Here is a 14,423-nt window from a genome sequence, read left to right as displayed (position 1 = left end):
CCTGAGAGCAGAACAAAAAGACAGTACTCATTGTAAGTTCTTGGTTTTCTTCCAGTTCTCCCATCTCTGTCTACCTGTGGTCATTTCTTGTTGCATGCGTAGATTTTTAAACTCTTAAGGACAGGGGACATCTTTTTGTTACGCTTGTAAGTGGTGCAGTGAGCTCCTGATCCAAGCCCCTAGGCGCTCTCGCAGTCCAAACGATGGATGGTGTTTGTCATAGCAGCCCACTGGGCAATCCAAGCTGTTACAGAGAGAATATCCCTGTTTGAGAAGTTCCCCTTTGGTTTTGATTTAGAATAAACGTGAATGCATCAGTTTTTCAGACACTGCCACCTGAAGGAACAAAAGGGTCAGTGCTTTCGTCTGTGGTTACGGCTCAGGCTTTAGGATCAAGGACTGGGTCTGCTCTCTAGTTCCAGAGTACTTTGAGCTTGTAAATATGTGCCAGTTACCCTGGAGGCAGGCCTGCTGGAGACTGGGAGCCTTTGAGATTCTCCAGAGCAATAAAAATCTAACTGTACTTGCTTGTCTAATAAACAGAACAGCAGAGAATCTTAAAGGACCTACAGACCCATCCAGATTGAGACCCGTATAGTGCTGTCAGCCCTCTTTATTTTGTTACTTTAATAATGACTTGAAAGTATGTCTCGATTGTTTCTTTATTGCTTGAAGATTCCTTGAAAATGTCAGGTTTTGGTGGAACAGAGCGTTTTCTTCCTCGATGTTAAACTCAACCCTGGCAAACTTGAAAAGAATCATGGTTCGTTCTTTCTTTCTCCTTTCTTCAAGAAAAAAGCTGGGAGACTGAATAGGGTCTGATGTGGTTCACGAGGGTAATGTGGATGCTTTCATATTCCAGGTAAATTTGCAGAAGACATATTTGGAGAGTTGTTTACTCAAGCCAACACCTTTGCCTCTCGGGTGAGCATTCTAGTCGAAAGAGTTGACCGCTTGCAAGTCAAAGTCACTCAGCTGGATCCCAAAGAGGAAGAAGGTAATGGAGTGGAGCACAGTCCTTGCAGACCAAGCGTGGTAAAGATTCTCATTGCGTCAGCATGGTTGGTTCACGGCCATAAAACGAGCACGATGCTGCGATGGGTGTTGGAACGTCTTCTCTGGGACTAAGAGGGACTGTTTCTTCCCCTCCTGAAAAAACACCGTGCTGCTCATGTGGGTAGCCTTTCTGGCAGAGTCTAGATTTGCTTGTTAGCAAGTCTCCATGTGGAAACTCGCTTTTTGACAGTCCGATAGCGGTGCTTTTCTTGAGTCTTGGTCACGGGGGTTCAAAACCGCATTGGCAACTCTCAAGAGAGCCGTGTCTGTACAGCAGTGGATCTTGGCACGGTGTGATCGGAGATTTGCTGGGTTTCCCAAGAGATCTGTGGGAAAAGGAACCTGACCTTAAGAAGTGCTAAGCATGCCAAGAACTCCAACTGAAATCAGATGTTCACTACTTGATCTTCAGTGTCATTGGCCTGGGTCAAGCTGTTCTTCACTTGCTCTCTCCTCTTTCTTATAGTCTCCCTGCAAGGCATTAACACCAGGAAGGCCTTCAAAAGCTCCACTACTCAGGACCAGAAGCTCTTTGACAGAGATTCCCTCCCCGTGCCTGTCCTTGAAACCTATAGGACCTGCAATACTCCTCCACCTCTCAACATTCTCTCACCTTACAGGTACGGCTACAATACTTTCTTGGCCCCGTGCTCTCTTGCAGAGGAGTACTTCATCCTCCCAACCCACCAAGGAGGTCATTTCCCATCCCGTGCTGTATTGAAGTAGCCATTTCCAATGGGAAATTGAGTTGCTAAACTGAGATCCACCAGGAAATCTCCATCCTCTGGATTACATGAAACTTTGCTTTTGGGGCTGTACAAATGAGCGTAGCTAGAAAATTATATATTTGGTTACCTGCTGTCACTTTTGTGACTGCCTTGGGGCAAGGCTTGGCTGGCACTGCATAAACATGCTAGGTGTTGTGCAGATGATGCATTTTTCTTGTGCTTCTCTGTAGCCCTGTGGCTCCTTTCCAGAAAGCCGCAGTGCAAACTGCAGAGCATATATCTGTAAATGGCTCTCACCCAGGTGGGTGCAGCAGACTCCTGTAGATCTGGAGATGTTTTCTGTGGCCTTCTGTGCCTGGTCTGAGACATCTGATGTGACCTACGTTGTCTGTGTAACCAGTTCTCCTGAGCAGTCCTGCTCCGATTTCATCTTGTAGGTGGTAGAGTAAAGGGGGTCAGAATACAGAGACTTAGCCCACATCCATAAATATCTTTTGAACAGGTAAAAAGTAATTACAGATAGCTGGAGGCAGCTGCCTTCTGCCAGACGCGGCTGCACTGCAAAGTAGGAGGAGAGTGTGTGTGTGTGTGTGTGTGCTCGCTCATGAGTTTCAAGGACGCTGCTGGTCTGATTTAGGGTTCCTGAGCTGGAGAAGGTTTTTTTCACACCAAAAATACAACACAAACAAGTGGGAGTTGAAGTGAGAGACCTGCTGCTGTCTTGGTGATTGTTCAGAGCAGTTTGAGCTCTTCAGGTGCTGAGTAATGGAGAGTTTGTGTAAAGGCAAAAGCGATGGCAAGTGGGAGAGCCAGGACAAGGGAAGGTGTGGGTCCGTTGCCTGTTCTGAAATGGGGGACAGAGGAGAGAGCAGCGTGTTTGACCTTCTCGCTGCAGACTTTTAAACTGTCATCTGGGGTTGTGCCTTGTGTTTTCTTTGGGCTTCAAACAAGTGTGTGACTTGGTCCTTGTGTGTTTTTTTCCCCCCCCCCTCCCTGTTCTAGGGATGATGGCAAAGAGGCACTTAAATTCTACACAGATCCTTCATATTTCTTTGACCTTTGGAAAGAGAAAATGCTTCAAGACACCAAGGATATTATGAAAGAGAAGCGGAAACATAGGGTGAGGAAATGGGAGATCTCTGCCAGCAGAGGCATGTCAGGGAAGAATAGGAGGTGGGAAGTGTTAATAAATCTTGGACTCCAAAGTTGCTCTCCGAAATTCAGGTTTGCTCTCTTAAATTCTTTAGGGATCAATTCAGTGAAGTCTTTATCTGGTTTACTCTCTTCCTTCTTAATTAAAAAAAGAAAACAAGGATACCCTTAATCTGTTTTTCCAAATGCCATCATCTTTGTATGGTTATAATGGGTTAATTTGTGGTCCTCAAACATCAAAAGTTGTGTTGGAGTTTTTTCTGCGCTTCTGGTGCTGGAGAGGGGTCTGTTCAGTGTTGAAGTGGTGTAAATCCCACTGCCCCAACACCTCGGTGTGGTGAGTGCTGTAATGAATTCTACCGTGGAAGAATACGGAAAGGAGAAAATGACCCTTCAGGAGTGCAAAACCAGGCCCTAATGTTAAATTAGGGTCAAGCGGGAGGCTTAACAAAACCATTTAAGCTGACAATGCCAGGTAGAGTTCCTGGTTTGGTTGCCTGGGGATTTGGACCCATGTTTACCAACACTGAAACTTGCACCATAAATGATTCACTCTGTGCGTACTTTATTTAGTTTTTAAGCAACTGAAGTATTAAATATCAAAACAGATCATGATTTCTTTTCAGTCAAAATAACAAAGGAGAGATTTAGGGTATATTAGAATAGAGTGAGGCTAGCTAAAGCCCAGTTCTTTGTGGGCGAGTATCCATATTGCACCCCAAAGCACTTAACACCAGCAAGGTGAGATTTGGCAGTCCTGATACAGAGGCCAAGAATTGAATTGATGTGGGAAACTGAGCTTTCACTCCGCCCCCAAGGTGGTCATGCCAGGGAGCAGCGATGGCATCGTGTCTGGGCTACACTGGGGAAATCTGATGTTGCCTGTCTCTTTATGCTATCTGCTCCAGCTTCTTTGTATGGGAGATCTTTGGAGCTTGCAGCAATCAGGAAAGTAAATTAAAAATCCTGGCCCTCTTTGAGAATGTATCTTCCTGAAACTGCTACAGGTCTGTCCTATCCCTCCTTATTCCCAGTGAGTTCAAAGCAAAATAAGGCTTCTGTTTGATTCCTCCTCCCTTAGAAAGAGAAAAAGGAGAATCCGAACCGAGGAAATGTGAATCCGCGGAAAATCAAAACCCGGAAAGAAGAGTGGGAGAAGCTGAAAATGGGACAAGAATTTGTTGAGTCAAAGGACAAACACGGTCCTGCTGGGTAAGCAAGTCTGGGGCTCTCTGTTCAGCTCCCTGGCGAGGGGGAGCGGGCGGGCGTTGTTGATTGTAATGCAGTTCACCCTGCTCTGCAGCTTCTCCAGATCCGCGGCACAGTGCGGATCGATACTGCCACTAATCAGATTCTCCAAAGTAAATCCATCTGCTGATTTAAAATTTGCTAAATAAATCAGGGAGCTACACGGTTTGAACAAGGTGGCAGGAACAGCTTCAGTAGCAAGTCTGCTCTCGGCTGCCTGTCTTGTGGGCACAGAAGTGTTGAGAGCTTTGGCTCCCTACCCCATCGCGGTGCCCTTCCCCTCACACCTAGCCTCTGGGCCTTACGCTGAGGAGCGGGGTGGCATCGCGGTGCTATTGTGCGATTGCTTTGTTACATTTCACAAATGGCTCTTCACACCCTAAAGTTGAAGCGGGGGCTGTCCCCATCCAAGTATTTCAAGCTACAGATCTCTCTTTAGCGCTTCTGGCTTGGGAATTCATTTAACTTTTGACACCAGCGAGGCTGGAAGCAGACCGAATTCCCCACAATGCACTTCTTGCTTGCTCGCTCCTTGCAGCTTCCTTTCATATAAGAAAAATCTCTCTTTAAATCACACTCTCCAGCTAAAAATAAAACTTGCTTTTAGTTTAATAGGAGAGCAGGTTTGGTTTCTAGCAGAGGAATTGAGCAGCACAACAGCACCATTTTCTTGCTCCTCTCTTTTCTTGTGTAAGCATGTTCATGCATTTGAATTTCCTTGAAGTCCAGAGCCCCCAAGAATGGGGTGGTTCCACCACCCCACAGTGAGATGAGCTCATGGAAAGTTGAGAGTGATCTCTTCCTTCAGTACTATTTCAGCTCTGGATGCTTGCTTTTAATGGCATCGCTGTTTCTTGGGTGATTCTTGATATTTTATTCTCAAGCTTATTTTTTTGGCATCTTTAAGCACCTCTTTTTTTTTTTTTTTTTCTTTTTTGTCACTGATGATAGCCAATGTAACTGGGAGTCTTTCAAGGCCAAACTGGTCAAAATACACTCTTATAAATGTGGCTTTCTATAATCAAATGTTAAGAAACCTATTTTTTATTTTGGTGTTTTCTTCTTCATTAAAACATATACCCATGCTGTTCTGGTGTGCGGTAGCAATAAACAAACATGGGAGCATCTGGGCAAATTCTAGCCAAAGAATTATGCAGAGCAAATTAATACAGCTGTACGTGATTCTTCATCCAGGATGCTTTGAGAAATGGAGACCTTTTTCTTTTTTTCTTTTTTTAAAAAAAAAATGTTGCTTTAAGGTTTAGTTCTGTGTGTCCTGTTGTGGTGGTTGATAAGGTCCCACCTAAAGGCAGGTCCCACTGTGCTGGGAAAAGCCATTCCTGCTAGAAAACCTCATTTCTAAATCTTGCAGGTTGATCTATTGGTGGTTGAACTGCTGCACAGTTGTTTGTTGTAACCCTTCCAGGAGGCAAAGCTCTCGTGAGTGAGGGGAAAAATGAGCTTTAGACATTGCCTTGAACTCTTTAAATAAATTGCTTGTCTTGCTTTCACTCAGGTACCCCTCTAACATGGTGTATCAGAATGGCAGCATCGGTTCAAACGAAAGCATGGACGTGAACTGCTACCCGCCACCGCCGCAGACTGACTCTATTGTGCCACCACCTCCTTCATTCCCAGATGACAGCCTGCCTCCACCCCCGGTGGAATTTAGGTAAGCCTACGGGATCCCTTCTGTCACCAAGGAGTAGTAGGTGGTGTAAAAGGATGACATGAGACAGGCTGAGATAGTTCAGCATAACTTCCTGACGGGTGTTGTATGGGAACCAGAATGCTCCTGTCTGGAGGGGAAGTGCAACTGCAGGCAGGGACAGAGGCACAGGCAGCGCAGCTCTCCGTAAATCCCAGCCACCGTCGTTGTTCCCCTCCGGAAGGGGAGAAGGGGCTTGGGCGAGAACTAGAGCAGGCTTGTCTCACCTTCTAGAGGAGTGGGGTCCCAGTTAATGGTCTGGCTCCACTGCATGGGTTTTCCAGTGCAGTTTTTCCAGAGCATGTAGACTTACGTTCCTGGTGGAGCTGTGCAGTGAACGGCTTCTTTCACCTCTGTTTTTTGTTACCCTTTTCCCTGTGATCTCTGACAAATGCACAACGTGAGTGCTGAAGATGCAGATGTAGTTAAATTTAAAGGACTTGAGCACACCAGCTGACTTCTTCCCCAAGACTTCAGCACAAGTTCAGGGCAGCTGCTTTGTACTGGATGAAATGGTGACTTCCAGTCACCTCTAGAGATGAGAACTATGGTCTAGCAGTGGCTCAAGACACGAAGGGGGAAACAAGAGACTAGCTCTTTTTTTTTTTTTTTTGTTGAAGGCAGTAAAACAGATTCAAGAGTAACAGGAGGAAGTATGTCTGATACAGGACTGCGTTAGCTTGTCTCCCATCTTATCCAAAGACAGCAATGCTGCAGAAAAGGCTCTTCTGATGTGTCAAAGAAACCAAGCACTCCACTCTGCAGCATGTTCCTCTAGGGCAGAGCGGAAACGAGCTTTCAGATGGAGCTTACACTGCCTTATGCAGCTGCTCAGATCTCTGCCTAGCCACAGAGATCTCCCCTCTCTGCTTTTGTTTGGTGGTTGTTTTTTAAAGAACCCTGGGAGCCAAGTTTGATCTCCAGTAGTCTGTCTTGGATCAGCACTGTGCACTGTTAAAAATTGTGATGTTTTTGTGGCAAATGTGCCTTATATTTCTGTCTTACTGTGGAAGGAGATGTCAGTTTAGGGCTTCCTTTACACGTACGTAGGATATTAACGGTATCTTATGGGCAGTAGTGTTTTCTGGTATAAACACAGCTTCCATAAATGGGAGATTTGGTCGCTCCTAGATTGGTGTTTTCCTTAAGAGCGTGTTGGGTTTCCACGTCTTCCTCTTCACTCCCCACGGCGAGCTGAGACATGGCTGCTGCGCTCCAGCTCTGCGCCGTGGAATCCGGTGAAGAGATCTGCTCCTAGCAGGTGCTCAGAACATATGCTTTCCTGGCGCACCCACCAGTCCTTGTGCGATTTATCACGGTAGACATCCCTGCTTGGCATGTCATGAGTCTGACCTCAGCGTGGAGGGGTAGTGGCTTGTGTTGCTGCAGGAGCTCTTAAGCCAGGAGGCTGCTCTGAGCTCAGACGTGCCTGGCCTCTGGTGGAGAGGTGAGATGGCTCATGTTCTTGTCAGCCTGGGAGATGGGACAGATGATAGCATTTCTGCCAGTCCCCAGAAGCTTTCCTTTGTTCTGGTGGGGTAGGCCAAAAGAAACACTGCGAGGGAACTAGAACCGAGGAGTCGGTCTCATGGAAACACCAGTTAAAGCTGGAACTTAGATGTTTGTCTGGACTGCAACACACACATGATTTGCATTAACGTTGAGATTGTACAGTCTGCTCTGGCCTCACAGCTTTACTTCTTTCTCTCTCTCTCTCTCTCTCTCTCCTTCTGTTGCAACAGCTACCCTGTAGACAACCAAAGAGGTTCTGGTTCTGGAGGGACCAAACGATCCAGCCTGGTTAGCCCGAGTCACCCGCCACCAGCTCCTCCGATCGGCTCCCCCTCAGCAGCCAGGCCGGGCTTTGCTCCCCCTCCGGCACCTCCTCCGCCACCCCCGCTGATGGGAGGCACCCCCCCTCCACCACCTCCCATGGGCTTCCCTTCCCCGGGAACCCCCCCACCGCCCTCGCCCCCTTCTTTCCCTCCTCACCCCGAGTTTGCTGCCCCACCGCCACCCCCGCCGCCTCCAGCAGTCGAATATGCCAGCGTGCTCCCACCTCCGCTGCCGCAGCCAGGCGGTGGGAGTGCTCCACCTCCCCCTCCGCCACCACCGCCTCCGGGCCCACCGCCGCTGTCTTCCAGTGGCCTGGATGGTCCCCCACCCCCTCCTCCACCCTCAGACACCTCCGCCTCCAAGCCCAAGTCATCCTTGCCTGCCGTTAGCGATGCCAGGAGTGATCTGCTTTCAGCTATTCGTCAAGGTAAGGTTTTGTTTCAATACCAACTTTGCCTCTGGAAAAAACCCGCGGTATCCAAGCGAGAGCACGTGGGAGCCGTCTCATGAGCAGTGGTGTGACTGCCTCGCTGCTTGAGACCTGTCCCTTGTGGTCCCTCCTTGTCTGCACACCCTGATGACAACTTCACGTGGTTTTATGGCTCCGCCTGCACCTTTGGAGAGACACGGCAGTGCTGGAATTGCCGTGGTCCAGGTTTTGCGAGTGGATTGAACAGCAGTGGTGTGTTAACCCCTCGGAGGAGCACGGAAACGATTCGCTTCCCATTCCACCTGCCCACCCAGCCTGTCTTGGCTGTCATTCACCATCAGTGTTATCCCACAGCGTGTCCAATACTCGCTGGCAGAGGACAGGCTGCCTTGTTCAGAGGATTGTGTCAAAGGGATGGCTGCTCGGGAGATTTCAGTGTGACCAAAGCCTTTGCATGATCCCCTCCGTTGCCTTCTTCCCAACAGGCTTCCAGCTCCGCAAGGTGGAGGAGCAGCGGGAACAGGAGAAGCGGGACGTTGTGGGCAATGATGTGGCAACGATCCTGTCACGCCGCATCGCTGTGGAGTACAGCGACTCTGAGGACGACTCTTCGGAGTTCGATGAGGACGAATGGTCGGATTAACCACCGTCCCATCTCCTTCTTCCCCTTCTCTCCTGGGTTAACATCTTAAAGAATCGTGTGGCCAAACCTTCCACCACTTCCTTTTTCATCCCGTAACCAAAGATGTGCCAAGGGTTTTCAGACAACCAGCAGCATATCTCCCCTCTCCCTACCCCTCCGGCTTTGGCAGGACTTTGTGCTCTGCCTTTCCAAAAGGTCTCCTCACGGACGCTGAGGATGTGGTGTTGGGATTTAGCTGGAGGGGCTGTAACGGTTGCTTATTTAAAAGAGAGCTAAACCTCCAGATTCTTGATGCCACCAGGCAGAGCACATATAAACCCTCCATCCTGAGGGATTTTTAAAGTAAAGATGGATGATCCTGTTGTGGCCGCGTGGCCTTTCAGATGAAGGACATTTTCAGCTAGTTTTCTCATTGCAAAAGCAGACGGTTGATCTGATGGCTCTTCCTTTCCAGTGAATACTGGTAGTGCTGCAAGAAAATGGGCTTTAAATGTCAGTTCTCTGCTGCATCCCACTGTCAAATAATCAGTTTTTGGCAACAGTGCACAATTCTTTCCCCTCTGACCCCCTAGTGTTATTTCCAGACTACCCTGCATGGGATGCGCTTCCTGGCTCTAGGGCTGTGGAGTGCATTGGGTGCAATGTGAGGAGGGACTTATTTTATGTTAAAAGCTGCCTTTACCTTCCTCAGATCTCCTGGACTGCTTTGCCAAGTCTGCTAAAGGAGACTTGCACAAAGGGGTGCAAAGCCAGGGTAGAACGGTTGCTCGCTCTCCTGCTTCTGGGAGAGCAGAGCCACTGCCCCACTGAGACACATCTGTGTGGTCAGCCCTGAGCAGTGGCGAAACTCTGCTTTGCTGATTTCTCCAATTCATGCTGAGAGTGTGTTTAAAAAAGAAACAAAACAAAAAAAAAAAAGTGCCTAGAGCAGGGAGATGGTGTGGGGAGGGGTTCTCTGAACATCAGGCACTTCGATCTTTGGCCTGTTCGGGGCAATGCTGCAGTCAGTTTGAAGAGGTGCTTTTTCTAGCAGGGTGACCGTACTTTTTTGCACAGGGACTTGAGTAGCAAAAAATGCTGGTATTACCTTTGCTTCCTCCTCCCCTCCACCTGTGGAGGGGAGTCTGTGTGCCTAAACATCTTGTGTGTGAACTGAGTTGCCCATCAGTTACATCAGACCTAACCTATGTTGTTTCTATGATTTTGTTGTTATAATTCATTAGTTAATTTTAAGAAAACGTTTCTTCTCCTCACTAACCTATGAAATCCCAGGCTGCTCGCTATGGATACAGTACTGGCAGGGGGAGAAAATGGTGAACTTGAACTAGATGACCTAGGTTTTATTGCTTTTTTTTTTTTTATATTACCTTACATAGAACATAAGCATATCTTGGAAATCTAGAAACAAACACCCCCAGTGCTACAGATGTGCTTTCGGTATTTTAATTGGGACATGGCTCTCTGTCAGGGTCACGCAGGAAAGCAATTCCAAAGCCTTTTGGAGACTGTGGGTCCAGCTGTTGCAGGGTGGGACCAGCTGCATGTCCCATTAAGACCAACTCTCCAACCTCTTTGCCTTTCTATTGTAAAGTATTTTGCCAGCCTGTGCCTGTTCTTTCTTCTCTGGCTTGCCTCGTTTAATGATGTTGCTGATACCTGGAACGCCAGGCCCAGCCCGAGGCTGCCAGGTTGCTGAAAATCCTTCTCGGGGTTTGATTGATGGCTTCAGTTTGTGCTATTGAGTTCTTACTGATTTCTTGTGTGTGTGTGTGCGTGTGCATTTTTGATCTCGGACAGAGCAGATGATGGCCTGGAGGATGGGCTTTTCAGGGGTGCGGATCAAGCTGAGATCCAGTGCGACCCTGAGAGATTTCCTGGACCGCTGCACCATCAGATTTTTGTCTGCAAATCAGCTGCTAGGCAGGATGCAAAGGGCGTAGACGGTGAGGCATCCCGATGGGCTGGGAACGTCTGAGCCGTGCTTCTTCCAGGTTCTGGAAGAGGGAACAAACCCCTCGAGTGCCAGTGAGCCATCGTGCAGTGGAGGGACTTGGAAATGCAAACTGATTATTGCTGCAAGCTGGGTAAGGGGGGCTAGAGGAGAATCGCTGCCTCTTGTTTTTCTGCTCTTTCTGTAAGCATCCTCCTCTGGCTTCTCTCGGAGACAGGTTCCTGGGGACAACAGACCTTTAAGCTAACCCGGGTTGACAGCATTATCACACAGGGAAGCGAGGAGCTCGCAAATGCCAAACCTGGGTTAATTTTAAATTGCCTTAACTAGACTTGGCCCCTGTTGGGAAAGGGGAGCGAGTATTCCTGTCGTGTAAAATACAGAAAAGTGCCATATTCCCCGTGCCCCAGCTGGATGGGCTGTCAGGCAGGGCCGTGCCTCGGGGTGTTAGGGACACGGTTGCCCCACCGCTGCCTGTTGCACAAGGATGCTGTGTGGGCGATCTGGCATGGCCACGGGTGGAGTCGACTCCTCCGACTGCCTCGCCTGCTTGCAAGGCCCTCCTGGCAGCGGGAGGGACGCTGCTTTGTCCGTGCAAGCCTGCTGTAACCACCCTCTGCTTTCAAACTCGCATCCCGAGGTAAGAAAACTGCTGGATCCTAAACAGAAGGGTTGTGGACAGGTAGGGAAGGCTGGTTGTTTTCTTTTTAAATCTCCTTTGATTGCAAAAAGGAGTGGTATGCGCCTGGCGTGGAGATCCCTGAGAAACAACTGGTGTAAAGCGACCGTCTTAAGAGTATCGTTGCAAAATCGCAGAGCACTGGGCCACCAAGTAAGCTTAATATTTCTTAAACCAGTAGGGGAAGAGGAGAGGTGCCAAAAACAACCTTTGCAAGACAGAGCAGCTGTGCTGTAACTGCAGGGCTGCTGCCCCATGTAGACCGAGGGCCTGTGCTGGACTCCCCTGCCATCTTTGTCGTTTTTGTCTTAACTTACTCCTTCCTCCCCTTTTTCCACACGAGGCTGGGTTGAACAGCACGGCGGGCGAACCTCAAGCATTTCAGAAAGCCAAAAGCGAGAGCTGGCAGCTGGGGTCCTACCCGGGAGGAGCCCCCGTCTTTCCATTCCAGCCCGACTCGTGTCCGTATGGAGACGCAGAGCCGGAGCAGCCATTTCACCCGGCCTGGGAAGCCGTTTGCTCGGGGCGTGCAAGTTTGGGCAGGCCGCCGCTGCCTTCCCCTTCCCGGCGCCGCGCTCCTGGTTAAACATTCTCCCGGTGTCCTCGCCCGCAGTGCTTGGCTGCTGCTCCCGGCAGCCTCTCCCCCGCCACCCCCCTTCCCGCGCTCGCAGGGAAAGCCTCGTCCCGGCTCCCCGGGCTCAGCCTGGAGCCTCAGCCGCAGTCGGTGACCTTCACTGCTTTCTCCTCTCCTTATCAGGCCCAAAGCACCAGACCAGATCCAGGGAAAGGGGTTCCTGGAGGTCCCACATGGCATAGAAACTGTGCGGAGTGTCGATTCAGGGAAAGGATATATTATTTTTACTTTTTTTTTTTTGGTTTTCAGTCCATGAACTTATTTAACGTGCCTCTTTTGAAAGTACCTGCCCTTGACGGGCTTCGGCGGGGAGCGGGCTGGCAGGGCCTCGCGCGGGGCAGATACAGCTGCCCTGGGTCAGGTTTCATTGCTGTTGGATTTCGGGGGGTGCTTTCTTCTCTTCCTTTTTAAACAAAGCCTTGAAGTGGGAAGTGGATCCGATGGTTTTTATTACTGTATTAACATTCATTTTAATTCATTTCAGAAACTAACCCATTTTTCTTCCTGATTAGAATGTCATAGAATTAGACGAGCTGTAACCCTCCTAAAGTGCCTTATTTTCCTACATGATATAAATATATTTATAAGAATAATTATTCCACTTGTATCTTAGGGGTTTATTGCTGAGCAGAAGATGTGGTGGGAGGAGAGAGGGGAAGTGCCCTCGGAGGACCCAGCCCCGCTGGGGGTCAGAAGGGTGATGTTTGACGGTTACTCTCAGGGTGCAGGGGGTTACTCACTTCAGACCAAAGGAGTTTCAGCAGTGAAACTCTGCTTAGATTTAAAAAAAAAAAACAAAACACACACAAAAAACCCCCAACTCATGAGCAAAATACTGTAGACTTGTTTGGTTGTTCTCACCCCTGCAAAATAAACACTGATGGCCAGACTCTGCCGCCTCGTGTGTGCGGCTGCAGCGGGTATAAAGCTGCTGCTGCCGGGGGAGCGGGACCGGGGCCGTGTCTGTACCGGTGCAGACTCTCTGCCTTCCCCGTTCCCCTGTAACGTCTGTCTGTGCTTTGCCCTGTCAGTCGCTGTGTAAGCCAGGCTTTCCTGCTGCTTTCTTTTTGTTTTATAATCAGCTCCGTAACCCCTGGATGAAGATCCCAGTTGCGAATTTTTTTTGTAATGTACATGTAAAAAAAAAAAAATTTGAGATAATTTTTTGGATCCTTTTTTAAAACGGTAAACTTGATAAAACCTTTCTATCCAATCGGTGCCTGCGTGTGTTACTCCGGGCGTGTGTTGGGGGGCTGCGGTGTGGTCCTTCGCACACGGAAGGTGGGCGGAGGGGCTGCGGCCGCTTCGTGTTCAGGAGCACGGGATGGTGCTGGGCTATGTGAGCGGCTCATGCCTGTGCAACTTGTAGTAGCGCATCTCAGGGGGCTGCTGGGGTGTCACTTGGGGAGCCTGGCTCTGTTCGGTGTTTTGTTGAGGCCCCCTGAGCTGTGTCCTGTCTGCAGGTGCTGGGGCAGAGGGATGGAGGAAGCCAGCGGGTCCCAAACCGTCTGGCAAACACCATCCGCGCCAAAGCCTCTTCCAGTACCAAAGTGCAGCCGTGCCCGGGTGGGTTGAGGATTATCGATGGTGGTGGCTAGTGCTGCCTGCGGTGGGCAACGGCGCCAAGGAAGCGCCTTCCAGGAGGAGCCACCGGCCTCCGGTGTGTGCTCCCTGCCATACGAAATGAGCCTGTGCTCCATCTTGCAAGAGCAGAGCCGCTGCAGCTGGGGTGGGAGGGGGCTGCTTCTGCTTTTTTGCCTCCATTTCAGCTGCTCAAGGTCCCTTCTGCAGTTAATCTGCCTGCCCCCAGCCGCAGCAGCGATGGCTCCTGGCCCTGTTCTCAGGTGCCTTGTCTGGGCTTGGTACGTGAGCCTGTTGTGCTGGTGTATTTTCGTGCCGGTCGGTGGAGAGCAACAAAAGGATCCGTCCCTGCTGCTCCTCGTCCCTGCTTTTACTGCGAGCTTTGCTCTGCCAAATTCCCTTGGCTTCTTGGAGACACCCGTGCGCTCGCTCTGCAGCGCTGTGCCTTTCTTGGCTGACAATAGTCCCTGGCTGCAAAACCTCATTAGATTAATTGGCCTTGCCAGCTTCTGAACAAGCAAGCCCTTTAGTCGTGCTGGGGCACGGAGGGCAGGGGAAGGAGGGATCTCTTGGGCTTCCACACTCCCCGCTGCTGCGTGTCCCGGCTCTTGGCTCCAGCGTGAATCCGGGATGTCTGGATGGGTGCGGCTGTGGCTAGGACTGACTTGGTGCCTCTGCTTTTTTGGGGTACCAGCCCTTGAAAGTCATCTTTGGGAAGGGGGGGGGTGGTGTATGGGTGAGTGTCGTGCTGGTTTACTCCCCTAAAAGACAGGGAAA

General features: G+C 49.7%; 1 protein-coding gene across 2 annotated transcripts in view; it reads left to right on the top strand.

Annotated features, from left to right (window-relative positions):
* The window catches only part of WASF2 (WASP family member 2), a 33,322-nt gene extending 20,044 nt beyond the window's left edge, over positions 1-13,278 (top strand). For both annotated transcript variants that reach the window (XM_074850646.1, XM_074850647.1), the window contains exons 3-9: positions 863-997; positions 1,523-1,676; positions 2,787-2,904; positions 4,018-4,148; positions 5,701-5,856; positions 7,635-8,155; positions 8,644-13,278. In XM_074850646.1, the coding sequence (XP_074706747.1) occupies positions 863-997; positions 1,523-1,676; positions 2,787-2,904; positions 4,018-4,148; positions 5,701-5,856; positions 7,635-8,155; positions 8,644-8,801 (1,373 nt within the window). In that variant the 3' untranslated portion in view covers positions 8,802-13,278. The remainder of the gene's footprint in view (positions 1-862; positions 998-1,522; positions 1,677-2,786; positions 2,905-4,017; positions 4,149-5,700; positions 5,857-7,634; positions 8,156-8,643) is intronic.
* Positions 13,279-14,423: the final 1,145 nt, after the last annotated feature.

Source organism: Strix aluco, chromosome 26 (assembly GCF_031877795.1).
Source record: "Strix aluco isolate bStrAlu1 chromosome 26, bStrAlu1.hap1, whole genome shotgun sequence".
NCBI lineage: Eukaryota > Metazoa > Chordata > Aves > Strigiformes > Strigidae > Strix > Strix aluco.
This window is presented reverse-complemented; position numbering and strand designations above follow the sequence as displayed.